The sequence below is a fragment of the Setaria viridis genome, chromosome 1, assembly GCF_005286985.2.
Source record: "Setaria viridis chromosome 1, Setaria_viridis_v4.0, whole genome shotgun sequence".
NCBI lineage: Eukaryota > Viridiplantae > Streptophyta > Magnoliopsida > Poales > Poaceae > Setaria > Setaria viridis.
Genome location: NC_048263.2, coordinates 30,386,342 through 30,414,334, shown reverse-complemented (window position 1 = coordinate 30,414,334; position 27,993 = coordinate 30,386,342). Strand labels below are relative to the sequence as shown.

Genomic DNA, 27,993 nt, shown 5'->3' with positions numbered 1-27,993 from the left:
CATTTCCTCCCACCCTTTTTCCTTTCGCCTTCCCCCTCCGCTCCTCCGCGAGAACTCGTCAGATATTTATCAGCGCAGCAGCGGGCTAACCATCCCTCTCCGCTCTCGTGCTCGTGCTCGCAGTCGCAAGCGGTGGAGCTGAGCCGTGCGGGGGGATAAACCCAAGCCGGGGGCGCGGCCGGGTTGATTGGCTTCGGCGGCGGCGGCACGCTGGTCTCCGGTTAGGTGAGAATTCGGCGACTGGTGTGACTGTGTGGTGCTGACTCTGATGTTTGTGCGGGACTTGCTGGGTGAGGGGGTGGTTGGGCACTGTGACTTTCCCCTCAATTAGGTTCTAACCTTTTGCACTTTTGGTGTGACTATCCATCCTCGGATTGTTTGGGATTTTTTTTCTTTTTACCTCCGAAGGACTGACCGATTGATCGTGATCGGTGAGGTTTCGGGAGGTTCCTTCCATCCGATCTCTGTTCGGTGGGATTTGAGCAGGATTGCTTCGGTGTTTTGTTTTATGTCTTGAGGTTTTCTGGTGATGCTACTCGGCCGGGGCTTCTGTATTTGGGGGTGTGCGGGAGCAGGACTGTTCGATCCGTAGACGATAGTTGCCAATATATACTATCGTAAAATCGTGATGTTTTTTTTAGGTAATTTCTCCCTGTTTCGATTTGTTTGTGGCTGTCTGTTTTGGTCTGTTAGGATAAGGTTGCATGCTTGGCCGACAAATTTTTATCTACTCGTTTGGTTAGTGTTATCTGGAAGCAGAGCACTCAAAGTTAAAAACAGCACAGCACTGAAATGTTAATGTTGCGTCTGGTGGGAGGTGGGTTTTGAGCCACCGTTGATTCCTCTAATGATGCTCATGTTGCAGAATGGAGTGGGAGGTGACGGAGGCTGGCTTTGAATATACCATAATTGGGTGATAAGATAGTGGCGGTGCAGCTACCAGTTTCTTATAGAACCAAAATTGTTGATACCAAGAGAAGTGACTGGATTTGGTTCGATTTTGTGCCTCAATCATGGGTGGCGTCTGCTCTAGGAAGAGAAGCCAATTGGTGGATGAGGGAGACTCTTTGCAGACATCCCCAAGGTTCTCAAAGACCAGCAGCTTGAAATGGTTGCTGCTCTCGCTGCCCCGGACCAATTCTGATGTCTCCCGCAAGGGGCAAGGGGAAGGTCCTGGGCGATGCCCATCCCTCATGGATCTTTGTGTGGCTAGAGTCTGCAAGGTAGTACTGTGGCTACATGTGTTTGAATTCTGAAGTGGAATGTCTTCCCCCTTTTTTTTAACCCAGCAATATTTGCAGGATATAGACAAGTATTCTACTTTCACGATGCTGCCGAGGGATCTCAGCCAGCAGATTTTCAATAAGCTAGTAGAATCAAACTGTCTTACGGAGGCATCGCTTCAAACTTTTAGGGATTGTGCGCTGCAGGTAATGTTTCTGTTCTGATATGTATAGCATTCCAGTAGGAGCATGCTCGTACTGTTTACCACAAAAATACATAATGTTTGGCTTGCTAGCAAGTATAGCACATAGCTTGGTCCCGTAAGATACATGCCAAACTTTGAAGGTGGTATTTAATAATAAGAATAAGCAAGTACTGTTTAGCAAGTGGCAAGTGTAACTGTTTCCATGAAAGTCAGATTTATGTTCTGTTAAGTTGCTTAAATGCTCTTTCCTCATTTGGAAATCACGTAAATAATTAAGCACACATAATAGATAATAACTTGGTATTGAGAATTTCACCTGAAACTAGGTTGCTGTTGACAATGTATATTTCCAGAACAATACTTGTGGCATATGAAAATATGAGGACAGTTCACATGTGTGCTAATTGTTCTTTTTTATGTCTCACTATTAGGACATTTGCTTAGGGGAGTACCCTGGAGTGAAGGATGCTTGGATGGAAGTAGTGGCATCTCAAAGAAAATCATTGTTGTCGGTTGATGTTTCTTGCTCTGAAGTAACTGATAGTGGGATAGATCTTCTTAGAGATTGCTCAAGCATACAAAGCTTGGCATGTAATTACTGTGATCAAATCTCTGAACATAGCCTGGGAATGTTGTCAGGTCAGTCACACATTTCTCACTGTTTTTTTTATTTATTTGAATGACTTAAAACTGTTGTTTAAGCAGCCATGTTCCCGGAACGATGGGATCGGGAACGTGGAACGAGGAACGTGGTACCGCACTTATTAAAGCCTTTTACACTAACGGTTCCTGTTCCCGGAACATAATAGTTCCTGGATTGACGTTCCCGGAACGAGGAACATGGCCATGTTCCACGTTCCCGGCTGCTAACTTTATTCTGCAAGATTAGTGCACTACTTCAAGTTGGTTCTTTGAATGGCTTGTTATCTTTTTTTCCTCGAATACAAATGGCTTGTTATCAAACTCAATTATTCTGACCTTGACTCATTGGTGCACTTCCAATACAAAGCTCTTTTTATTAAGTTTGTGTTATAACCTATTAGGCAATTAACTTGCTATCTGCCAGAACTTGTGTTTTGTTACGCTAAATCTTAATGCCTCTATGCCTGCAGGACTTTCAAACCTGACTTCTTTAAGTTTCAAGAGAAGTAACGGTGTTACTGCTGAAGGAATGAGAGCCTTCACAAATTTAATTAACTTAGTAAAACTCGACCTTGAAGGTTGCCTAAAGATTCATGGTGGCCTTATTCATCTAAAAGGTCTCCTCTGGTCCTCATGAACTTCCACTACTTTCTGAGTTGTTGGCTTGAAATGTCAGTTCAATTGTCTTCTTCTTTTCAGATCTGACAAAGCTGGAGTCACTGAATTTGAGGTATTGCAATTATATTGCGGATTCAGATATCAAATATTTAACAGGTACCAGCATATTTGTTTGTTTGTGTCTTTTCTTCAGATATAGCATATGATATGAGTCTGTCAGGCACAAACGGATTGCTGTAACAGAAATTAATCTATTTTCATTTGCGACTTAGTAAATTTTATAAGATGTTCTATCCAGTTCCCCCATCTTTGCAAAGCTGACAATCATCTTTACTTTGTAGATCTTACCAATTTGAAGGACCTTCAATTGTCATGTTGTAGGATCACAGATCTGGGTGTATCTTATCTTAGAGGTAAACAGGATCTCAAATTTCTTTATTAACTTGGAGGTGGATCATTTTTGCTGTTGAGTGCATGTACCGATGTATGTTCCAAACCTTATTTACCTTTGTACTGTATATTGATAACATGTGTTTAACTGTTTCTGTAAGTGCATATTTAAGTGTTTTATCTGTAAGTCGGTCCATATAACTGTGTATCTTTAACCGATCAAAAGCTTCATAAGTTTTATTTTTACCATTTCTTTCCTGTAGGCTTGTCGAAGCTCACCCACTTGAACCTAGAGGGCTGCACAGTGACTGCTGCTTGTTTGGAAGCTATTTCAGGTCTTGCATCTTTCCTAAGTATCTCGTGTTGTGCCACCTAGTCTTCATTGTGTTTGACCTCAAGTTCCATATATTTTTCTGGTGCTTGCTTGGTTCATCTGTGGTTAGACTTTACGGAATTATAATCTACTGATTTCCTATGAATATCTTTGTCTTTTCCCAAATTATGTGCAATAAAGTGTCCTGAAGAAACTCTTGATTTACTGTAAACGAGCGCTCAATCATTGGATAAATGTTGATAAGAAAATGACAAGTTCTCAGAACAATGGTAGATCAGGCATTTCTCACAGATCTAGGAAATATGGTTAGCTTGCCGTTTAAGTATGTTTATTTTAAATGAGCTCTCATGATAGTGCAGATTTAAATAGTTTTCCTCAGGAGTTAGAACTCCGCTCTTGCAGATGAGGCCTGACTACTGCTTGATTATATACTCTTTTGCACTTATCACTGTTCACTGATTTATATGTGTCATGTATTCAGTATTCCTGTACATTTTTCAATCTTGTGTTTCTTTTCTTGGATGGGAGTTGTAGGTGTTAAATGCATCTTCAAAGCAGTTGCTGATTTTGTTCATTTTGGAAGATTTCTTAACTTCATGGTCGCTTTTGTAGGATTGGCTTCATTGATATCATTGAATTTGAATCGTTGTGGTATATATGATGATGGATGTGAAAACTTTGAAGGTAAATGTAATGCTTCTTGCTGACTCAAAAAAAAAAAATGCTTCTGTTTCCAACTCAGAAAAGTATTATAGAAGGTTTACCTGCTTTTATGCACAGTAGATGATAGATGCATTGCTGTGTTGAATCAAGCTTGCTTAGTTAGCCGCTGAGCATGTGTTGCCATGATAGCTACTCTAAACAATTCTTCTGCATGTTTATGTCATGCTTAGCAATCTAATTCATTGCTTACCACTGCTTTCCAGGTCTTAGAAAATTGAAGGTTTTAAACTTGGGATTTAACTGTATTACAGATGCTTGTTTGGTGCATCTCAAAGGTAGGACTACCTTACTGTAATGTGGTTGAAAACTCTTGTCTTAATTTTTTAGATTGGAGTTATACATGAAAGTCACAAATAATGCATATATCAAATTCACATGTTCTTGATTATTTCAATAGTTTCTATTTGTTGAGGTCTTGATTTTGCATATGGTATCACCTCATTAGATTATCCTAGTGATTGTTTCTTCAAGAATTTAAAAGAACAGGTTCTTTCAAGGGATTGGCTAGATACTATTCACTGATAAAATGGCCTGGTGACTTTTTTTTATTTCCTTTTCCTTGGTGCTCAGATAACCAAGAAACATGAATTGTGGCATTAAATATAGTTGATCATAAAATAGTGCGAATAACAAAATATATTCATCAGAGACATAAAAAAATATGTCAAAACCAAAATTTTAAAATTTAGGAATGTGATTTCCTCTGGGTGCTAATGCATTTTTATATGCCATGCACATGCTTAGTTCTGCCAAATGATGATCCCCCTCTCATGCTTTATTTCTTTGAAAGATATTTAAAAACAAAAATAATTGTAGAGCAGAACTTCAATTTGGTAAAGTTAAATTCTTGTGTTCCTTTGTTGCTTCTAGAATTAATCAATTTGGAGTCCTTGAACTTGGATTCGTGCAAGATTGGAGATGAAGGTCTACAGTATCTGAAAGGTGAGTTGCATATTTACCTGTCTTTGAGTATCATCTCTGAAATTTGTTTATCCATTCCATTCCCTGCTTATATCCTGGAGGTTTAGCATCAACCATGTGTAAAAAAACACTAATTATTTGACTAGGATTTCATGCAGCTTGTATGTGTGAATAATTGTTCCTTCTTTACACTCAAGAGCTTTTAAGAATATTTGTATTTGTGACAGTATGGGTCTATGTTAATGCAGGCCTTGTGCTACTACAAAGCTTGGAGCTTTCTGATACTGAAGTTGGAAACAATGGACTCCATCATCTATCTGGTTTGTCAGAAACTTTTTAGTTCTCATCATTTTTAGCAGCTAAACTAATCAAACCCTACACATAGTAGAACTCTTGATAAAATTTTTAGACAATGGTGCTTGCAGTTATTAAATCTTTTTAATGAAGTTAAAACCTGAGAAACATGCTGATTAGGGGTTTCTGTTATTCCGTTTCTGCAGGCCTTCGTAATCTGCAGAATATCAATATCTCATTTACTTTGGTTACGGACATTGGTATGAAGAAGATCTCCATGTTGAGTTCCCTGAAGGCGGTTAATCTTGACAACCGCCAAATTACTGATGTTGGCTTGGCAGCACTTACGAGTATGTATCATACTGGGATTGTTTCTCCATGGTCCTTATTTTATTCAATTTGTGGTGTACAGCTATTTCCAAAACTATTAGCTCGGATAAAAGTTTACCACATTCTGAGTTTTGCGTTGCCTGTTCTTGTTATTTATTAATTTTGTGAAATCTTGCTGCATGTTCTCTTCTGGGCTAAAATTTGGATCATTGGTTGTTGCCTCAACTATGAGTTATCATACGACAATGTTTTGTAATATGACCAATATTTGGCTTGATCAATTTGCGTGGTTGCAAATTAGGTGCTCTGAGTTGTTACAAACCTAGATTTCAGACTTTCAGTACCACTTGGTATTAACCGAAATTTGATGCATGTGGTTGATAATGCAGGTCTCACTGGGCTGACTCATCTTGACCTTTTTGGAGCTCGCATAACTGACTATGGCGCAAACTGCTTCAGATGTAAGAGCATACTTCAGAATATATTTAAGCTAGAATTTTTTTCATGTGTTCTATCTAGACCTACCAATCATAGCTAATTTCAACTCTTCAGTTTGTCCGGAAGCTTACACAAGTGCGGTAATTTAATATGTTGGAAAACCAGCCTTATTTGTGAAGCCAGTTTCATGAAATGATACACTATCACACAGCACACACAACACAAATTGGATAATTTTGTCAATTAACACAGGCACTTTTAACAAACACGTTTGTCTTCTATAACTTGGTTGAGGTCATATATATAGAAAGACTGAGCTATTGCACTGTACAGCAATAGCTTTTGCTGGGTCCTGTTGTGTTAGCCAATTTGTTTGGTGTCATTTAGGCATCCCCGTTTCCAATTTTAAGATCATTTTGGAGAGACATGTTTGAAGCTGGTGACCTCATCTGTAGTTAAGCACTACATCACTTGACATAATTTACACTACTGCAGGTTTTAAGAATCTTAAGTCTCTTGAGGTCTGTGGCGGGTTCATCACGGATGCTGGAGTGAAGAACATCAAGGATCTGAAAGCTCTGACGCAGCTGAACCTTTCTCAAAACATTAACCTGACGGACAAAACCTTGGAGCTGATTTCTGGTACTGCTCTTACATATGGAAATAAATTCCTTGCTTTTATTTCTTCGCGGGCGCTTGCCTGCATATATGCTCCCAGTCCCAGCTCCCTTTGATACCATTGAAATCTCATGGCCATCCGTGTGTTACAGGCTTGACCGCTTTGGTCAACTTGAACGTCTCAAACTCCCGGGTGTCCAACGCCGGTCTCAAACACCTGAAGGACATGCAGAACCTGCGCTCGCTATCCCTGGATTCCACCAGGGTCACGGCAAATGAGATGAAGAAGCTCCGGGCCACGACGCTGCCTAATCTGATCAGCATGCGGCCTGAGTAGCTTGCCAGTTGCCATCCGATGCCTGCTGTAAATAATCACCAGGCTGTAGCAGGCTGTTCTGTAGATAGGTATAGTCTCGAAAGAGCCTGAGGTGAAGGCAGGCATATAAGTTAATAATACTGTTAGTGTGTGGCAAATCTAGTGCTCGGTGTCAGCGTGCTCCGTGCTCGTCTTTTTCGGGACGCTGTAGAACTGGGTACTTGCTTTGCACCGTGCGTGCACCCTCCAAGGCGCGACGGGAAGAAACAGAATTGTAAATAGCCCGCTTCCTCGCCATCTGGGATGCTTGTGTGGAGTATGTGCGATTATGTGTCGAACATGTTGTTTCCGTGTTAATTGGAGCTGAACGTTTTGTGGTTATGCTCCGTTGATTTCTGAATGCTTTGTTTCCCGGTTTTTTTACATCCCTTATTATTTTGCCCGGTTGCCCTCACTGTCTGGTGTCTACATAATCTTTTTGAACTGAATGCCATACTAGCTTCCAAGTTCCTGCAGGGTTTCTTGAAAGAATGCAGAGTTTCCGTTGGCAGTTCAGTCGCTCCCAGCCCTGATTTGCTAGTGTTAACATGATCGACCCACCTGATCCGGCTCAACGGCATCCGCGCAACACGAAGGACGCCAAGCTTGTTTCGTGCTAGCGGTGTCCTATGCGGGGACTCTTCTCGATAAAATGGCGAACCTTCCGTTGGCAGTTTAGTCGCTACCAAATCCTGAATTGCCAAACATGATCAATCCACCTGATCCGGATCAACGGCATCTAAGCAGCACGGTGCTGAGCACGCCAAACTTTTTCCCGTGCCAACAAGCATAGTTTTGCACGTACGTACATGTCGCCTGCCTCAACCCAACTTCAACCAAACTTGCCAAACCAAACCTCACCTGCCGTGGCACACGGTGTCGCGGCCCCGCGGGTGCACACGCCACACGCCCTCGTCGTTGGGCGCGCTGCCGGCCGGTTCGAGCGCGGCCGGGGCAGCAGCTCCTCTCTCTTCTCTTGCGCCCAGGTGACACGGTGCGGTGCAGCAGGAGATCTCGAGCTCCTGATCGCCCTGTTGTGCCGAGAAAAACGGCCGCTGCTGTTGCAACGAACTCGATTACTCGATAAACTTCCCTTTCGGATCGCAACTAGCCCTGTTAATTGGGTTGTAACCCATGTTGTAACCACACCAATCTATTCAATCTATTCTCATAAGAAAATAAATATAACCCACCCTAAACCAAACCTCCACTATCACACACCACACCACCCCAAACTTACCATTGCATAAGTTATACAAATTACTTGCCAAATATGGTTACAACCCAATAAGAACCCATTAGGTACCCAATAAAAACCCATTAGTTAACTTTTTTTTTGAGTTTGTATGTGACTCTCAACGTGGGGCCCACATGTAAGTCTAGCCATACTACTTTGCACAAAGTAGCGGACTGTCAAGCTAATTCATCTGCAACAAGTTTCGGTCAATTCATCCAAAATTTTAAGGTGTGAACACGAGGTTTTAGTTTTAGGGTCCGACTCTTTACGCGGGCCCCACATGTAAGTCCAGCCGTACTACTTTGCATACAGTAGCGGACTGTTAAACTAATTCATCTGTAGCAAGTTTCGATCAATTTATCCAAAATTTTAAGGTGTAAACGCGAGGTTTTATTTTTAGGGTCCGACTCTTGATAGATGAGGCTCCAGGCTTTTGGGTTCTTAATGGGTCTCAACCCACGGGTTGAGAGTCTTTTAGATCCAAAAATAATACCACACAGCCCAAACACCTTCCAAACTATTTATTTGTAAAACCCAAACCAAACCAAACCATCTAGCAGGCCAACTCATTATAAACCAATTCAAATGAACTTATTATATAAACCAAACCATTAAAACCAATAAACCCAACTCAATTAACAGGGCTAATCGCAACACAAGACGGCAGGGTTGTTCGGGCTGTCAGTTCGGGAGTCAACAAGAGAGGGTGCAACATGCGCGGGCGGTCGTTGGAGCAGTAGCCGATTCGGCGAGCGGGGAGGGATCGCCGCGGAGCAGCTCAGGGCCGGCACGCCCGCCCGGTTCCTGCAATGGAGAACGGCGGCGGCCATCGCGTGGCTGCGATCGCCGTGCCGCTACTGGCCTTCGCGCTCCTCGCCGCCGCCTTCCTGGGCGGCGGCGGCGGCGCCGAGTCGCCCGCCAGCCGTGAGCGCCGCCGCGAGCACTTCCTGCGGCACGTCCCGCATGAGCCCCAGAAGGCGTCGGAGGCGTCGCGGACGATGTCGGCGGGCACGCAGCACGCAGCCGGGAAGGTACGTACGTGACACGCGCGCCGCCCATGCTCCAATGCGCCATGCATGTGCCGCGACTCTGCGGAAATCCGCGTCGTGTTTGATTGATCGTCCGCGGCGTGCGTGTCTCTTTAGGTGAGCGTCGGGCCGATCGAGGAATCCCTGGCCTGGTCTCGGGCGGCCATCCGCCGCGCCGCTCGCGAGGCCCCGGCGACGGCGGCCGACAGCGCCCGGCGGAGCTTCAAGGACGTCGGCGACGCCTTCGTGCCGCGCGGCGCCATCTACCGGAACCCCAGGGCTTTCCACAGGTACTGTGATCGTCACGCACGTCTCTGTAGCTCTCCCGGATCTTGGACACTTTTTTCATCATGGAAAGAATGTCGTGCACAAATGGAGTAACTCGATCTTGGAACGGGCTGATCAACAGGAGCTACCTGGAGATGGAGAGGAAGTTCAAGATATGGACGTACAGGGAGGGCGAGCCGCCTCTGGCGCACCTCGGCCCGAGCGCCGACATCTACTCCATCGAGGGCCAGTTCCTGGAGGAGATGGAGGACCCCCGGAACCCCTTCGCCGCGCGCCACCCCGGCGAGGCCCACGCCTTCCTGCTCCCCGTCAGCGTCTGCAACCTCGTGCGGTACATCTACAGGCTCAACACCACGGCCTACGTCGCGCCCATGCGCCGCATGCTCGCCGACTACATCGACGTCGTCGCCGACAGGTACCCCTACTGGAACAGGTCCCGCGGCGCCGACCACGTCATCGTCTCGTGCCACGACTGGGCACCGCTGGTCTCCGAAGGTAACCGGGAGCTCTACACCAACGCGATCCGGGTTCTGTGCAACGCCAACACCTCGGAGGGGTTCATCCCGCGCAAGGACGCCACGCTGCCGGAGGTGAACCTTGCCGACGGCATCCTCCGGGGCCCCACCTTCGGGCTCCCGCCGGAGAACCGCACCACGCTCGCCTTCTTCGCCGGCGGGATGCACGGGCACATCCGCAAGGCCCTGCTGGGGTACTGGCTCGGGAAAAAGGACCCGGACATGGACGTCCACGAGTACCTCCCCGCGGGGCAGGACTACCACGCGCTCATGGCCAGGGCAAGGTTCTGCCTCTGCCCCAGCGGCTTCGAGGTGGCGAGCCCGAGGGTGGTGGAGTCCGTGTTCTCCGGCTGCGTGCCCGTGATCATCTCGGACGGCTACCCGCCGCCGTTCGGCGACGTGCTGGACTGGAGCAAGATGTCGGTGGCCGTGCCGTCGGCGAGGATACCGGAGCTCAAGGACATCCTCAGGGGAGTGTCGGAGCGGAGGTACCGGGTGCTGCGCGCCAGGGTGCTGCAGGCGCAGCGCCACTTCGTGATGCACCGGCCGGCGAGGAGGTTTGACATGATCCACATGGTGCTGCACTCCATCTGGCTCAGGAGGCTTAACGTTAGGCTCCCGTACTGATGCAGCTTCCGGTCAGGTCCATGGGCTCCTGTTTAATTGTACAATGTATGTGTTCGGTTTAATGTAGGATGGGTAGAGTATGGTATTGATGATAGAGCAGTAGATTTTTTTTCCCCTCGTGTCAACAAGGAATGTACGGATTAACGATGAGGGTTGAAGATCGTACAATTTCAACTATGTATTTTATTGAGATCATGGAGTATCACATTCACATGCCAAAGTTGTTTTTTTGTCTGCCCATCGGGGCCTTTTCTCTATATTAAAATATAGCTGCAGCTCTTACGCAGGTTCGTTTTAAAAAAAAAATTGTTTTTTTTCCACTCCTTACATGCAAGTTACAACTGATTGTTGGGGACATTTACTTTTGCAATCTTTACTATGGTGATGATCACTCGCATCGGCCTGTGTGTTGATGTCAACACGACAAGTCTCACCAGTGTTTTTATTTTCCGATCCCTCCGTTTTATTTATAAGGCGCACACGCATATCAAGATTCAAACTTTGCAATCTTTGATTAATAATTTGATAATTAATTTTTTATTTTTATAATATAAAGTTTATATGGTTGTATTCGTAATCAAATATACCCTCCCATGATTATAAGTTCATAATTATAAGTAATATAATATAAGATAAATGAATAGTCGAGGTGTTATTTGGAAGATCGTGCCAAGTCATACTATATTTTATAAAAATAGATATGGAGGGAGTATTCTCCAATCATATTGGATCCAACGAAAGGTTGCTTTTCACATGCCCAAACAAAAACCTTATAGTCAATCACAAAGGAATACTTCATAAATTGGAACGGTGAAAAAAGTTATTATATGCAATTTAACCTGAAATCAAAAGGTTGAATTGAAATCTCGCTATTTCGCTACAGGTTTGAGAATTTATGGTGGACTGGTGGATGTCATACTGTGCATTCAACATGATAGAGCTTGAAGTTTATAATTTCAGAAATTGCAAATTCAAACTACAAAATCTACTTGCTCCAGCCTGAAATATAAATTTGAGGAAGTATATATCAACTTGGTTGAGCTCCTTTGTAGTTTTATTTATAGCGCTTGTGTTGATATTTACTTCCTTACCAAAGATATGAAAGAAATCCTCTAGCATCAAGATGATCAAATTATCAATCGAGTACAGGACAAGATAAGTCAATAGCTGTTTTGCCATCCAAATGTCATTTATACCGAGATACAAAGCCTCTAGTTCACCACCAGAAATTAGAATAGCCTCAATAGCCATGAATCCTCGTGATTTGTAAGTTAGAATTCTAATAATAATGTGCATTATCCTGATATATTTGCAAAACCATCACTGTAATACAAATTATCTTGAAGTATTCGCACAATTATCATAATAATTTTAACTATTCTGACTTAGGCACGTCTATCATCATTAAAAAATTTAGCTTCCGGACAAAATGAGTTCACATATCCTTAAAAAATTATTTTATGGCAATATTTTACGTGGTGCCTTCAAAATTTTAGCTACCTCCGTTCCCACAAATAGGTCTTATTGAATCATATTCACTTTTCAGGTCTGTTTGTTGTTAATTAGTTTCAATGGCAAATCCATAGTAGTTGCTCGTCCATCCGAATATATAGTTGCTACATTGCTCGACTCTACCAACTATTGTATGATAGATAATTTTAAACTAATTCATAATAACATGTGTCTAGAGAGAGGAGGGGGGCACATGCCCCTTATTCTCCTCATGCGACATGCCGCCATGCCGCAGACAGTAGACGCCATGCCGCAGCCCGCAGGGGGCGAACAGTTGGAGCTCCTCGTGCGACATCTCCTCATGTTCTGCTCCCCTGCACGCGGAGTCCGGTCGCGCGCGGTCGGAGTGCGTTCCGAGTAGGGCGGGGTCTAGCCGCCTCGCGCTGTCGGCCGCGGTCCGAGTCCGGGGGCTGGCAGCGGTGCCCGGGCGGCGGCGGACAGCGTGGGCGTGCGGAGAAAAACTGGTGCTCCGCTCCGGCAGTACCACCGTACAACGCCCTCAGCCCAGTCATGTCCGTGGGCACTGGCTGGCTTCATCAAAAGCTCAAAAGGTCATACCCATACGCCATACACAGTGATGATACACCTTCGTGGACCAGTTGCTGAGCTGGTTACCTCCACCTAAATGTTTTTTTACGCGAACTTATACAATCAGGTCGTTCAGGGCATTGTACAGAAAACCGTAGATATTATTACGTCACAATCTTTCTTCCATGATATTACTGCAAACTAATTCTTCCAACGGATCATCATTATCAATCACTTACAGAAGAAAACATCGACTAGCTATGAGATTATGACAAGTGTGATTGTCCACCCACAGAACATTAGCATCGAGGATATAGAACTAAAAACAAGATAGGTAGCAAAGATCCCAGGGAAGTCGATGGTTGTTTTTAACGTCAGTGGAGACGAGAGACGTCATCTGAGCCCTTGGGCGAGAACGGAAGGTATATATTCCTCACAGCTGCTACGTAGTATGTGTATGACCAACTCTGATTATCATCGCGCAGGGTAGTATTTACAACAAAATCGTGTCCTCGCACGGTCACACTTCCCAACTCTACTGGTCATCGATCAGGTTCTCCAGCTCCTGCACAGAACCAAAGAAAGACGTTAGCGAGTAGTCTAGGTGAAATTATATGAAAACTGAATGATGCAACTAAAGCAAATAACTTCATACAGGGAGATTTTGGCATACCTAGATTAAACATAGAGCAACCAAGGGCAACGGATTTCTAGTATCGCGAGCATCGAAATAATCTACTGCGGCAGCATCTGTTGAAGAGAGCACTTTGTGCAGTTCAGCCAGCAGGCAACCACCCCTAGGAAACCTGAAGTTGTTGGCTGGCGAATGTCACTCTCTCGTCTTTGTAATGACCTCAGGAACTCCTCTGAGCTTAGGTTACCATCTCGGTCAGCATCAAACACATGGAAAATTATGTCCACTACATTGTCAGTCAAGTCCACTCCACAAACCTATAAGGCAAAGATTAGGAAATCAATCAGAAAATAGATCACTTGTGAATAACTGTAGCATGCCAGCAATAAACCAACTGTCCAGCTAGCAGCCTAGGGCAGAGCACTACATAATGAGAGAAATGGTGAGGTCCTGTGCTTCTTCTAAGGAATTTTGGAAGAATATACTTCCATTGGTAATAGATAATTCGAACAACTAGACATGGCATGTGTAGAAAACCTTACATGTGATGCAGCCCGTTTTAGATCTTGCTTCGTCAACAAACCGTTTATTTTACCATAGCTGAAGATAGCCATTGCAAATGGTTCCAACCTTCGCCGAAGATCAGCAAATGCCTTGAACTCCTAAAATTCCAGATAATAATTTGAAAAAGGATTAGATGGTGGAGCCAAGAATTATGATGAAGAGGGTCTCTGGATAGCTAACAGTCCAACCTCAAAGGTAATGCGCAGATCCTTGAGATCAGCATTGTCGTCCAAATCATCAACTCTGTCCAGGAGCTTGTTTATGTGATTCATGTCAGCAGAAGCAACCATGGACAATGCAAAGTCTTTCACAGGTATTGTCTGGGATGATTTCACATCATAGTGACTGAACTCCAAGCGAACAATCTGGAGATGATTCAGGGGAAAACACCATGAGTTAGAAAGTTCTCTCAGCATGGACTGGAGATAGTAAGAGGGGAAAAGGAATTGATATGGCACTAAGGAAATTTTTCATGCTTTCACTGAATCCGTAGTGTTGATTCTATGATGAAGCATATTTTAGTACCCTAAAGGATCCAAACGCTACTTAAAAGCTAGGATACAATGGAAATAATCACTGGACTGATGCTCTTTTACAGTAAAAAATTGAAACGTTGGCCTTATCAAAGTTTAATGTTTCCAAGACAAACACATTATACAGCCTGAAAACAAGGAAATTCAGGATAAGTTGTGTGTGTTCATAATCTGGAATTTATTAGAAACAGGCTGGCAGCTTCTCCTTTTTCTACGTTTTGGAATTTGCAGCCTCTCCGTGTACATTAATTTGTTCCTATTCTCCACAATATGCTTGTTTATAGAAACTTTATAAACCGAATAAACTCTACACGAATTAATCAGTAAACATATATATATAGCATAGTCATGTTCATCAATACTTTCTAGAACATCTAACTTGTTTCTGTGACACGCACAATATCCATTTCATGAAACAATGGATTATTTGCAGCTGTGCAGAAACACCAGAAGCAAACACACAAAATGGAGTTGATTGATACACAATGCTGACTTGTTTGGCTTTTCATGTCTCTCAAGTATTATATCAAGTTATCAACAGAACATTATCTAGAATCATACTCAAATTAATGAATGAAGAATCACCTCATCATGCAACTGCTTCAAAAAGCTAGAGAACTTGTCATAGTGTAAATGTTCATTCCCATCCTTGCCGAAGAAGTACTCAACCAGTCCACCATTTTCCACCGGCTGGCCAACTTTACGTCCAAAGCGTAAACCATCCCTGTGGGCAGCTCCTTGCCTATTATAGGACCGCATCAGTGTCATCACTTTCTTAAACTCATCTTTGTCAATTTCCCTGAAGACATAGTAGAAAATGATAATGAGGAGAAAATAGATAAAGAGCTTGCCGAATTAATACCCTTACTAACAATGCACATAAAGCCGGTCTTTTCTGAATGACAAATTCAACTGTACGTGAATTGCCAAATGTAAACAATAATGTAACACAAACAAATGTATTCAAAGGCATCCTTTTGTAAAGATCACATCAAAGTTTAGAACAATGCAAAAGACAAACAACTAGTGATGTTGGATATTTCTTTTGCTCTATCTGATTTTCTTCCAAATAAACTCTAAAGCATGGGCAGCTTTGACATTCACAGTTATTAATTCATATACTCACTGTGTAAAGGCTTGCATTGGCTAAACTGTTCTAATGATTATATTTGTTTGCAAGACTGTTAGACCTATAATATACTCTGAGGAGAAAAAGGAAATGATACTTTAACCAGAAAGCAATAATAATTCACATATAACCTGGATTTCTTAATAAAAATGGATGTTAGATTCACTATGCACATGTCGCAATAAAAAAATTTCGGTGAGGTGGGGGTGGAGAGCTATGGTGGTTTGTTGAGATCTGATGTTTGCTTTGAATTCCAGCTTAAAACATGTAGATGCAGTTGTTTTCCAGTGTAGCACATCAGAAATTCTATACAACAAAGTGTGATCAAGTGCCCTCAAAAGAAGAAAAGCGTGGATTTACATTTCTCTCAGATATCATTTGCTATGGACGTACATATAACCATAATCATCTGACACCAGTATTTCCAAACAAGATATAACTATTCACACATATTTCAAAATAAAATTTGTAAGTAAGCATGTTTATAATAATTAAAATGATTAAGAGCTCATTAATATAACATACCCATTGTGGTCAAGGTCAAACATCTTGAAAGCCACATTGAAGCTTGATTCAGGGATGCTGAGTAATGTTACAAAGAAGATATACCTGCGTGGATGGCAACATTACAATTATGTATGTCATACGGCTTACAGAAGTACATAAGTACAGCAAGGCACGCAACACTAATACCATAGTGACACATACTTAGCAAGATGCCTCGATGTTTCATCTCTAAGCATGCAAAGTTTAGAGGACGTTATAACAGCGCCTATATGTGATAATATACCCCTTACAGTAGCTTCTTTTAACTATCTTATTGCATAAAAATAACTAGATAGAACACAAAGAATTGCCAACACGTGAATATTAGATACCAAAGCAAACCACAAACAGATGTTTTGGCTGAAGTGACAACCCACTTACTCAGAAAAGGAGATGACTCCATCACCATTTGTATCGAATAGCATAAAAAACTCAGATGGAGCACAATGTAGCTCGCCCGGGTGGCGTTCCCCCCTCAACCTCCCTTCTCTTACAATTTTCGACTCGGATGGAGGGAAAACAGGAACAACCGCCCTCATCAAATCGGTAGGTAACATGTACATCTCACCCTCTGGGCTGTGGACAGACGCAAAGTACTCAAAGATCTAGCAGCAGAAACACAAGAATTAGAATGACAATAATTTATCAGCCCATATGACGCAGAGTGGTTATTCTGAATGTGACATGCCACAGTTACCTTCTCTGGAGGGCTGCGCGTCCTAATCCTCTTCTCGTAGTTGAAGAACACCCTCCTGCGATACGAGTCTACAAACGAGGATCGTAACCAGATTATTAATTTATTATTCCGTTTCTACCAACCATGACAGATTAACTTGACTAATAGACGGCTACAGTCCTACAGATTTCCGTGAAATCATAAGAACGCAAATGACGGGAAACTAATAAAACCGTTCGTGCAATGATAATATGATAACCACGAGCCTCAAACAGAAACGGAACAGCCATCCACATGATCCGAGACATCACAATAAATCAATGCCCCTAGTCAAAATAACGCATACAGTATAGCGCCACGTGTCGAGCCAGGGGTGCTCACCTCCGAACAGGAACCTGCGATCCTCCTCCCGCTCCCCCGCGGCTCCGACACCGCCGAAAAACGCGGAGAAGGCCCCCTTGCCTCCGCCGGCTTCGGCGGCGGCGTCCGCCACCTGGCCGGAGTCCGCGAGCGGCTGCGGGCTCGAGGGCAGCAGCCAGATCCCCAGCCCCGACCCGGCGGCCGCCGCCGCCGCGGCGAAAGCCCTAGAGTCGCGGCGCGGGCCCGCGGCCTCGGCCTCGGCCTCGGCCTCGGCGGCTGCTGCGGAGAAGGCGCGTGCGCGGGACGGCCCGAGCCGCCCGACGGCGGATCGGAGGCGGGTCAGCGCGGCGGCCATGGCGGTCGCGGGGCTAGCGGCTTCGATTCGCCGAGGACGGAAGGAACAAGGAAGGAAGCGGCGACGCGGGGGCGCACGGGCGTTGGGCGAGGCTGCCGGAATGCGAGGGAAGGAATAGGCGAAAGCTGGCCGCGGCTTGGTTGGGCTTCCTTTTTTTGTGGCCGTGAGACAAGGCAACCGGACGAGAGGCCCTGCCCGGTTTTGGAGGCCACGCATGCGAAATAAATGTTTTTCTTCAAAAAAAAATTCACGGAAAGGGAATAGTGTGCAAAATATGCTCGATTATGGTTCATATATATGGCAGTCTTATAGAATTTATTGGGTCACGTGACCTTGGTAACCTACTAACCTTTGGTAAAAATAAAAAAAGCCCTACTGACTCTTCCTTATTTACCATAACGGAAATGATTACGCCTTGTAGATTCACATACGAGATTATAGTGAAAAAGGTATTTCAATAATATCTTGAAAAAATCTAATTTAACTTTTTGATGTCTGTGAGTAGCTATGCTTGGTCTTATACTTGTTACCTCCTTCGTTTCAAATTATAAATCGTTTGGCATTTATGCTTGGTCTTATACTTGCTACCTCCTTCGTTTTAAATTATAAATCTTTTGGCATTTTTAGATGCAGATATACGTTATGTGTACCTAGAAAAGTAAAAACGACTATAATTTGGGACTGAGCGAATACATGGTAACTAGTTCTCCACCATATGTTGTTAAGAGGAACAACAAATTGATAGAACGGCACAGCTAGGGCTCGGAGGTCCGTTGCAACATCAAAACAAAATATCTGCAACATAAAAAAATCTATAGTTGCAATATCGAAAAGTAAAAACGAAATACAATTTGGGACTAAGTAAATACATGATAGCTAGTTCTTCACCATATGTCGTTGAGGGGAACAACAAGTTGAGGGGAACAACAAATTGATAAAACGGCATAGCTAGCGTCCGGACGTCTGTTCGGACATGTGTTTTGTAGATAGAAAGCTCCTCGTTCCGATGCTATGTTACGCTATACAATTCTTCTATCATTGTCTGGTGAAGCAACAATTTCATATAAAAAATATAGATTTTGGTATTATTTGTGCACTTATTATTTGTCATTGCTAGTCTTCACAAACAAACGGCTCGTTGTAATTACCAATTCACCTTAACCATTTTTCTTTTAATTAATTTTAATATAATCGGAGGACGGCCATAGAGCTGATTGCTTCTACGGGCTTGATTAATCTGACGATTCCAAGCCCATTAAGCCGACGACCTAACCTAGCCCAACATGAAACCAGCAGGCCACAAAAAGGAAAAGCCCATCTGACCTCTCAAAAGAAAAGAAGAAAAGCCCACCTAGCTCTCATACATATAGCCAGCGGGACGGGTAGGGTTTTGGCTTCGGGCACGCCTTCTATCCTTGCGCCGCCGCCGCCATCTACGCCGAGCGCCGCTTCCCCGCCAGTCTCTTGGAGCATCAACCATGGCGGAGCAGGTGAGTTGCGTCCGGTCGTCCACTGCATGGTCTATCCACTTGTTGTATTTCGATAAGTTTCAAGCAGGAGGTACAATTACTCCTCTCGCAGCGTTCTGTTGGCCCAAGTTGCTAAGGTGCCTTTCGTTTGTCTGGCTGACCCCTTCGGATCTAGTCCTGTATTCTTATTCTGGTAGAGATCGTTGCCTCTTATATTGAAGTGTAATATCTAGAGCAATGGGTGCTCTTAGTAATATTGTTATTTCGTTTAAGTGGCATGGTTTGATTCAATTGCTTCATTGGCACTTAGTGATTAATCCATTATGCTCTGAACTGGATGTAGCCATGTAGCTCAATATTTGAGCACCCGCGTCTGTGGATCAGTCTAACTCTGATTTGCCACAAATGGATTGGTGGCTTTGTAATTAACTTGTCATCATTCTATCCGAAGATGGCCTTGGACTCTCTTGAGCAGTACAATTTAAACATTTTTCTGGTTTTGCAGACTGAGAAGGCTTTTCTTAAGCAGCCGAAGGTGTTCCTCTGGTAAGAGAAAGTGGTGCTATTCTCTGTGACTTGGTTCGTGGTATTCGTTTGGTAACAAACAGCAAACCATGTTTCATTTGTATAATTGCAGCCCAAAGAAGGCCGCCAAGGGGAACAAGCCCGGCAAGGGGGGCAACAGGTTCTGGAAGAGCATTGGCCTTGGTTTCAAGACTCCCAGGGAGGCCATTGAAGGTTTGCCCTATATCTTGTCCAACAGATACTAGCTTAGATGTATTATCTATCTTGCCATTTTGGAACTTATCAGCGTGATACAACTATATTTACTCATGGTGCTCGTTCATTGCTTCCTAATGTTGCTGATTTTATTTGAATGGTAAGGAACTAGCATATAGTCTACAACTGAATCAGACTCTCTGAAAATTTGTCTGTTACAAATGTGCCCTATATCGAGCTCACAATTACTTGGTATGTTGTAGAGCAACTATGGATGGTTAAGCTGTCAGCCTGTCATCACTTGACTGTTTGATCTTTTCTACAACATTAGGGGTGAATTAAAATATAAAACCTTAGCACACATGTTGCAAGGTTGTTTATATTTTTTTGCATGCAATTTTGTTTATCACATATAGCAAGGACTGCCTGGTTCACCTATGCCCATTGAGTACAACATTACTATCCTCTGTATCTGACCTGGGTGTGCATGGTAGAATTGATGCGAATGGCTTGACAGTTTGTCTTCCAATTCTTCCTTTGTTTTCTTTATGCACTTGCTTCTTTACATTCCTGGTTCGTTATGAATTGTCTGTTCCCTTAAATTAGTTGTTTGTTATGGAGATTACTTTTTATTTCATCATTCACTTATGGTTGGTTAGCTTCTTCATTATTCATTTTGGAAATTCATTACGGCCCCGTTTGGTTCCCTTCATTTTGAAGGAATTGGAATCTATTTAATGGAGTAGGCTAATTTATCTTGGAATGTGGGATTCCACAACTTTCCAAAGTTTAGATATAAGCCTATGTTAAATTCATAGGGTGGGAGATGGAAATTGATTCTATAGATTATGATTATTAGAATGGAATTCAATTCTTATAGCACGCTCTTCGACTCGCTTCCATGTAGCATAAATGCAACACATAAGTATCTCTTTCATATGGCCAACAATAATATACAAATATATTCCACATACAATTATATTAGCTTAATTAATTTGTGTCTAAATTATGATTACTAGAGTGGAATTCAATTCCAAGGATCCAAACGGGGCCTACATGTAAATACTTGAAATCTGATGACCGTTTGTCTGTTCTGTTGTTGCCATTGCATCATAACTCAGTATTGCTTGTGTTTGTGCCATACCCTGTGCGGTGCAGAAAAATTGTAGTTTGTAAAATCTGAGATTTGCCTTGTATTTGCAGGAACATACATTGATAAGAAATGCCCGTTCACTGGCACTGTGTCAATTAGAGGTCGCATCATTGCTGGAACATGCCATAGTGCTAAAATGAACAGGACTATCATTGTTCGCAGGAACTACCTTCACTTTGTCAAGAAATACCAGAGGCAAGTGACATTATTTTACAGTTTACAAACTTTTACCGATTTCATTGTACTGACTATTATACTTGTAAATACAGGTATGAGAAGAGGCACTCTAACATCCCTGCCCACATCTCCCCCTGCTTCCGTGTGAAGGAAGGAGACCACGTGATCATTGGCCAGTGCAGGTAAAAGCAGTTGTGATGTTTCCTTGTCAAACTCAGCTTTTCCATGTGGATCTTTATCTTAACACGTGCACAACATTTCCCCAATACCATTACGGCATTCAAACATTTGCTGTGCGTGCCAATGGGAGTTGTTAGATGCTGCTTGGAACTATCTAAAACTTGCTGCTGTGCCACACAGGCCACTGTCCAAGACCGTGAGGTTCAATGTGCTGAAGGTGATCCCTGCCGGGTCAAAGAGTGGTGCTGTGAAGAAGGCATTCACTGCTGCCTGAGGAATACATCAAAGATTCTGAAAGCTATGAGATTTTGATGTCCCATTCTGTATTGCAATTCCATCTGTCCTAGGATTTTTACTGAGAAAATATCGTCTGAAGTTAAAGTCAAAGAGCGCTGAAGTTAAGACAAAAAAAGGTTAAATGATGCTTTGTTTCAGTCAGTATCATTTTGTTGCTGGTTGTGATTATGCGGGTTTTCAGTTTGGTTTTTAGTATATGCTTGATGCATACAGTCAAAACTATGCACCTGTTTTGCATATACTCGAAACTATGCACTGTTATGGACACCTTCTTCGGTGCTAAGTTCCATCGCAGGAATGAGAAGCCGGCGTCAGGCTATTTGGTTAGGGAAATAAGTTAGTTCGGTTTAGATATTCTTTTGCTAGAGTTTGTTAGTTAGCATGTTGCTAATATAAAGCACGGCAGAGTCCTTGTAATCCTCAAGTAGAAAGTAGTTGGACTCAAGTAGAAAGTAGTTGGAACTTCTCGGAGGCTCTAGAGAGGGCGACATCCTATCCACCTGTACTCTCCATTACCTAGCAATATAGCCATATCATCTTTGGTATTAGCTGGGATCTTCCTTGGAATCGCCTTCCTCCACGCCTGCATCTGCCATCGTTGCTGCAAAACCCACTGCGCCTCATGCATCCGCAATCATCATCATGGGTGGTGAGTTCGTCACCAAGGATTCCTTCGATGCAGCAATCGATCGGATGGTTAAGGCCATCAGTGATCTTGGCTCCAAGCTTGAGTGCGAGGTTGCATTGGTCCGCACGGAGATTGGAACTATGAACACCTCCATCAACAACCTGCACACGCAGATCTTGACGAACAAGGGTCGAGACTGGAACTATGAACACCTCCATCAACAACCTGCACACGCAGATCTTGACGAACAAGGGTCGTTTCGACGACGCCTCCTCCGAAAACCGCTTCGTGTTGCAGCCACACGCGGTCCACAAGCTTCGTTTCCCAAGTATGACAGTGTCGAGGACCCGTTGGGCTGGTTGCACAAGTGCGATCGATTCTGTCGCTTGCAAGGACGCTGGAGGATCAGAAAATTTGGACGGCTTCGTTCTACGTGGAGGGCGCGGCGCAGCAGTGGTAGTACCGCCTGGAGAAGAACACAAGCGTACTGTCCTGGGCCAAGTTCGTGGAGGGTATCAACAAGCGCTTTGGACTGCCGATTCGCAGCAATCCACTGGGCAAGTTGACTCATCTCCGGCGCACGGGCTCCGTCGACGAATATCAAGATCAATTCTTGAAGCTATTGGCCCATTGTGATGGCGTCACCGAGCAGCAGCAGATGGACATCTTCACGGCCAGCCTGGGCAACCCAATGCGCACCGACGTGGAGATGCTCAAGCTGTAGACGTTCGAGGATGCAATGTCCTTGGCGTAGGAATACGAGCGACGGCTTAAGGTGGATGACGACGCGCGGTACGGCGAGCGCGACGCCACGGTCGCTGGCGCGTTTCCCTACCTCACCAGTCATGCCCAAGCCCTCACCTGCAGCAAGTGCCACCGGCTCTACACCATCAACGCTAGCAACACCAGTTAAGGTGGTGCCTCACAGTCCGCACTTCACGCACCTATCACCTGAGGAGATGGCACAGTGGCGGCTCGAGGGCCGTTACTTCAATTGCCCGGAAAAGTTCACCCCCAATTACGACAAGTCGTGCTCAATGCGCGGCATCTATTTGCTGGAGCTTGCCGAGGATGATCCCACTGACGAATTCGACCTCGACAACCTGCGCGTCTCTATCCATGCGCTCACCGGCATCGCGATAGGGGATACAATCTAGCTGCACACAGAGAATGCGTGCAGCACCCTCTCCGTCCTCGTGGACTACGGATCCACTCATTGCTTCGTGTTGACGGCAACTGTGGCACGATTGGGGCTGACTCTAACGCCACGCCCCGGGCTGACCGTGGGTGTCGCCAACGGCAAAAGAGTGCCATCGTCAGGGGTGTGCGGCGCCGTCCCGATCCTGATCTGCCAAGAGCGCTTCTACGTGGACATCTTCATGATTCCCCTCAATGGCTACGAGATGGTCTTAGGCTGCCAATGGCTACGCACCCTAGGACCTATCCTCTGGGACTTCACCGCCAAATCCATGTCCTTGTAGCGTTTTGATCACCGCGTCAAGTGGTTTGGCATGGGCGCGTCCACAACGTCAAGGCTTTCCCTCATCGCCGCTCGTGACTTGCTGTCCCTGCTCTTAGATAAATTCCGCGACATCTTCGAGCCTCCGACGGGACTGTCGCCGTCTCGCCATCTGGATCACCGCATTCACCTTCTGCCTAACACGCCGCCAGTGGTAGTGTGGCCGTACTGCTACCCCCAATTCCTGAAGGATGAAATTGAGCGCCAGTGCAAAGAGATGTTACGCAGATCATTTGACCAAGCATGTCGGCATTCTCCTCCCCGGTGCTGCCGGTGCGTAAGAAGGATGGTTCCTGGCATTTTTGTGTGGACTACCGTGCCCTTAACTCCAAGACGAAGCGGGACGTGCTCCCAATTCCCGTCGTCGACAAGCTACTAGATGAACTCCGTGGCGCCAAGTTCTTCACCAAACTCGATTTGCGAAGTGGTTACCATCAAGTCCGAATGCATCCCGATGATATTGCCCAAGACCGTGTTCCGCACACACCATGGCCACTTTGAATTCCTAGTGATACCCTTCGGCCTCACCAACGCGTTGTCGACGTTCCAAGGCATTGATGAACGAGGTGCTCATCTTCTTCGACAACATCATGATCTACAACTCCACCTGGGCGGAACACCTCCAGCACATTCGTGCTGTTCTAACCACCCTGCGCGCATGAGATGTTCCTCAAGCAGTCGAAGTGCGTCTTCAGAGAGCGCTCTGTAGCCTACCTCAGCCACGTGATTGGTGAAGACGGGGTGGCCATGGATCAGGAGAATATTACTGTTGCAGAGGCGTAAGTTCATTCACAATTACGGTCTTATTGCTGCTCCCCTCATAGCCTTGCTCAAGAAAGAGGCGTTTCATTGGACGGACGCTGCTACAGAGGCGTTCAACGCCTTAAAGACAGCACTCACCATAGCACCGATTCTTCAGTTGCCGGATTTTGATCGGGAATTTGTGGTTGATTGTGATGCGTCTGGTTCGGGATTTGGTGTTGTTCTTCATCAGGGTTAGGGCCATGTAGCCTTCTGTCGGTATTTTATACCCGGCAACCTACCGAGGGGTATCCCGAGGTAGTAGATTGGTTGGTGGGGAATCATCGGATCTGGAACTTGAAGGTAAAAGTGAGGACATGATACGGATTTATACAGGTTCGAGCTGCCGGAGTAGCGTAATACCCTACGTCCTGTTTGGGGTGTTGTATATTGCGCCCTGCGCTTGAGTGTTGTTTGGTGTTGATGGTTTGGTCCTCTGCTGTAGTTCTATGAGATCTTCGCCTACCGATTTAGGAACACTTGCCCTCTTTTATTTACTCCATGGGACACCTTCTTTGGTGCTAAGTTCCATCGCGGCGTCAGGCTAGTTGGTTAGGGAAATAAGTTAGTTCGGTTTAGATATTGTTTTTGCTAGAGTTTGTTAGTTAGCCGGCTGCTAATATAAAGCACGGCAGAGTCCTTGAAATCCTTAAGTAGAAAGTAATTGGAACTTCTTAGAGCCTCCAGAAAGAGGGTGAGATCCCATCTACCCTGTACTCTCCGTTACCCAGCAATATAGCTATATCATGCACCGATTTTGCTTGTTGGAGCTTTGGGTGTCAAGATCTGTGAACGTACAAGAAACCTTTTTCAGCCAAGATGAATACGCTCAAACACTGATGCGCACTTCATTTGTTTCAAAATTATAGATCATTTTAGCTTTTATAGATTCATAGTATTTTCTATGTATATAAGCATATGTCTAGGTGCATAGTTAAAACTATACATCTAGAAAAATCAAAACAACCAATAAATTAGGAGGATTGATTTGTATCCAATAATAACGGAAGCATCTTATCGCCTGTATGCTGCTCTCATGACTTGGTAGTATTGTTCCTTGTCTTTGGCATCGCCAAGAGCCTTTAGCATCTTTTGAGAGAATATATAAGCGTTTAGAATGCTGTAACAGCTTAGAAACGTGCTATAGGTGCTGAGGGCAGTTGCAAGCCATCGCACCAACTCAATTTCAAGGGGAAAAACTGGATCCCATTTGTTTGAGATTATAATCCATTTATTTGATATTATAATCCATCCAAATTATATAAGTTGGATTATGGATCCAAGGTACTATAGTAAAAGATCATATTGGAATCACAAATAATCTGAAATAAGCTATATCTCATGATGATCTCTTACCCTACTACCTTGGATCATAATCTACCCTGTTTGTTTGAGATTATAATCCACCTAGATTATATAAGCTGAATTATGGATCATGTGTATTATGTTAAAGAAATCACCTTATGATCATTTTAGGATTACAAATAATTTGAAATAAGCTAGATGATGATCTTTTATTCTATTCTAGTATCCTTAAACTATAATCCAGCTGGGAAGCCTTATCAGCCGGCACTTGAAGTGTCCTGGGACGCAACTCGTGTGCCGTGACATTGACACAGCAGCACCCGGCGTCGCTGACAGCTACCATGTGAACCCCTCCTCGCAATGCAAGTATGCAACTGCTGAACTGCATCAGCTCTTCGGCGTCCAGAAGGCCTGAATGCACAAGATACGTGAACTTGCAAGAAACTTTTTTCCAGCAAAGATGAATGTGTGACCACACTAGTAAAAAATCTTTTATCCCAATTGGTAGGAAGCAAATCTCCCGAAAAACCATCCGAGATAAAGCAATCGAGATAAAAGGGGACTAAAGATCCCTTTTATCCCGATTAGTAAAACCAATCGGGACTAAAGGATTTTGCAAAAAAAATATTAGAAATTTCCGGGAGGCTCCCCACGCGCATGTCGCAAGTCATGCGATTTTTCACACGGAATATGCGCGTGCATGGTGCGTGGATTCGAACCCACAACCTCAAACCTCGCGCATAGTTTTCTTGCCATCCCACCTACACAACACATCTAACTATACAGAGAATGCAATTCTTTTGTATTAACTCGTGGGGAATCCTTTATTCTCGGTTTGTGTTACTAACCGGGACTAAATATCTCCTTTAGTCCTGGTTGGTAACACAAATCGAGACTAAAGGGTCCAAGAACTTTAGTCTTTTTCAGCCACCCGCGGGGACCCATTTATCCTGATTGGAAACACCAACCAGGACAGATGACTCCCTTTTTATCCTGGTTGGTGTTACCAACCAAGATTAAGTATGTGTTTGGATGGGAGATAATGTAGGACGGGACGGTTCCGTCCCAGTTTTCTGGGATGGGATGATCCCATTTCATGTTTGGTTGAATGGGATGGGTCCGTCCCAATTTTTTGTTTGGTTGGAGAGATTGCAACAGATGGGACGAGCACCGTTTCCTCCTTCCGTCAAACACTGTTTGTGGGGCCCACCTGTCATACTAAGTATCTTCTTCCTCCTCATCCTGGGCCACGCCACCCCGCCGCCCCCCGATCCACCCGCCGCCGCCCCTGCTCGCCCCACGCCGTCCATGGGACCGCCCCTGCTCCACCCACCGCGCCGCCCCTCTCCACCCCACCGCTGCCCCTGATCCACCCCACCGCCGCCCCTGCTCCAACCCCGGCCCCCCGATCCCCCCGCCGCCACCCCTGTTCACCCCCGCCGGCCATGGAGGGTCGCGGCGGAGGTCCAGCTCGCCCGCGCGCCCGCGGCGAAGATCGCCCCCGCCGGCCATGGAGGGCCGCGGCGGTGCTCCAGCTCGCCCGCGCGGCCGCGGCGGAGCTCGCCCCCGCCGGCCATGGAGGGCCGCGACGGCGGAGGTCCAGCTCGCTCGTGCGCCCGCGGCGGAGCTCGCCCACGCCAGCCATGGAGGGCCGCGGCAGAGCTCGCCCGCTCGCTGTTGCTCCCTCTCGCGTGTCAGACGGGGGACGACGGCGTTGAAGTGGGATGATCCCGTCCACTCGTTTTTTGCGGACGGGAGCGTCCCGGATATTTGCGGTATATTCCCTACTAAGGACGACCCCATGCCGTATGTTTCCCAACCAAACACTAGCAAAAATGAGATCATCCCGTCCCGTCCCGTTCCGTCCTCGGAACCAAACGCACCCTAAAGGGTCGAGAGCCTTTTATCCCGGTTGGTAACACCAATCGGGATAAAAGAGAGATTTTTTTTCCACTAGTCTTTGCAACCGGAATAAAAAAGTCCCAGTTGATGAGCCCCCGCTAGTGGCCGAGTTTTAGTACCGGTTGGTGAGCCTTTAATCCCAGATCAAATATTAATTGGGACAAAATGGGTAGATGGAAGATGAGTTTTCTACCGGTGCCGAATCGTCCACGGCCCGG

General features: G+C 45.0%; 4 protein-coding genes across 5 annotated transcripts; 3 read left to right on the top strand and 1 right to left on the bottom strand.

Annotated features, from left to right (window-relative positions):
- The first annotated feature begins 18 nt into the window (after nt 1-18).
- Nucleotides 19-7,434, top strand: LOC117861641 (uncharacterized). 2 transcript variants are annotated; one of them, XM_034745215.2, is made up of 16 exons: nt 19-225; nt 866-1,223; nt 1,302-1,430; nt 1,861-2,068; nt 2,542-2,688; nt 2,771-2,845; nt 3,031-3,102; nt 3,343-3,414; nt 4,026-4,097; nt 4,340-4,411; nt 5,007-5,078; nt 5,306-5,377; nt 5,558-5,701; nt 6,071-6,142; nt 6,615-6,761; nt 6,890-7,434. In XM_034745215.2, exons 2-16 carry the CDS (start codon nt 1,014-1,016, stop codon nt 7,072-7,074), a joined length of 1,749 nt encoding a protein of 582 aa, XP_034601106.1. In that variant the 5' UTR covers nt 19-225; nt 866-1,013; the 3' UTR covers nt 7,075-7,434. The 2 variants fall into 2 exon arrangements, with proteins under 2 accessions (XP_034601106.1, XP_034601114.1); XM_034745223.2 differs by lacking the exon at nt 19-225 and adding an exon at nt 332-641.
- Nucleotides 7,435-9,766: 2,332 nt separating this feature from the next.
- On the top strand, nt 9,767-10,918 carry LOC117855725 (probable glycosyltransferase At5g20260). The gene has a single exon (XM_034738107.2). The coding sequence runs from the start codon at nt 9,780-9,782 to the stop codon at nt 10,785-10,787; it is 1,008 nt and encodes a 335-aa protein (XP_034593998.2). The 5' UTR covers nt 9,767-9,779; the 3' UTR covers nt 10,788-10,918.
- A 2,049-nt stretch (nt 10,919-12,967) lies between these two features.
- LOC117847086 (calcium uptake protein, mitochondrial) lies at nt 12,968-17,774 on the bottom strand. Its single transcript, XM_034728279.2, has 9 exons — nt 17,291-17,774; nt 16,931-16,998; nt 16,615-16,838; nt 16,213-16,296; nt 15,144-15,357; nt 14,214-14,390; nt 14,004-14,123; nt 13,501-13,778; nt 12,968-13,392 (listed from the first exon to the last, which is right to left on the bottom strand). The coding sequence occupies exons 1-8, from the start codon at nt 17,622-17,624 to the stop codon at nt 13,563-13,565; spliced, it is 1,437 nt and encodes a 478-aa protein (XP_034584170.1). The 5' UTR covers nt 17,625-17,774; the 3' UTR covers nt 12,968-13,392; nt 13,501-13,562.
- Nucleotides 17,775-18,990: 1,216 nt separating this feature from the next.
- On the top strand, nt 18,991-21,761 carry LOC117861635 (small ribosomal subunit protein uS17). The gene is made up of 6 exons (XM_034745206.2): nt 18,991-19,114; nt 19,599-19,639; nt 19,731-19,831; nt 21,017-21,161; nt 21,236-21,325; nt 21,504-21,761. The coding sequence occupies exons 1-6, from the start codon at nt 19,103-19,105 to the stop codon at nt 21,595-21,597; spliced, it is 483 nt and encodes a 160-aa protein (XP_034601097.1). The 5' UTR covers nt 18,991-19,102; the 3' UTR covers nt 21,598-21,761.
- Nucleotides 21,762-27,993: the final 6,232 nt, after the last annotated feature.

Coding starts and splice junctions, on each gene's coding strand:
- LOC117855725 (XM_034738107.2), top strand. CDS start 9,780: ATGGAGAGGAAGTTCAAGATATGGACGTACAGGGAGGGCGAGCCGCCT.
- LOC117847086 (XM_034728279.2), bottom strand. CDS start 17,624: ATGGCCGCCGCGCTGACCCGCCTCCGATCCGCCGTCGGGCGGCTCGGG. Junction 16,839..16,930: donor CGCGCAGCCCTCCAGAGAAG/GTAACTGTGGCA, acceptor TTCTGCTGCTAG/ATCTTTGAGTACTTTGCGTC. Junction 13,779..14,003: donor TAAAACGGGCTGCATCACAT/GTAAGGTTTTCT, acceptor TTTGCCTTATAG/GTTTGTGGAGTGGACTTGAC.
- LOC117861641 (XM_034745215.2), top strand. CDS start 1,014: ATGGGTGGCGTCTGCTCTAGGAAGAGAAGCCAATTGGTGGATGAGGGA. Junction 3,415..4,025: donor TTGTTTGGAAGCTATTTCAG/GTCTTGCATCTT, acceptor TCGCTTTTGTAG/GATTGGCTTCATTGATATCA. Junction 5,378..5,557: donor TGGACTCCATCATCTATCTG/GTTTGTCAGAAA, acceptor CCGTTTCTGCAG/GCCTTCGTAATCTGCAGAAT.
- LOC117861635 (XM_034745206.2), top strand. Junction 19,640..19,730: donor CAGCCGAAGGTGTTCCTCTG/GTAAGAGAAAGT, acceptor GTATAATTGCAG/CCCAAAGAAGGCCGCCAAGG. Junction 21,326..21,503: donor GTGATCATTGGCCAGTGCAG/GTAAAAGCAGTT, acceptor TGTGCCACACAG/GCCACTGTCCAAGACCGTGA.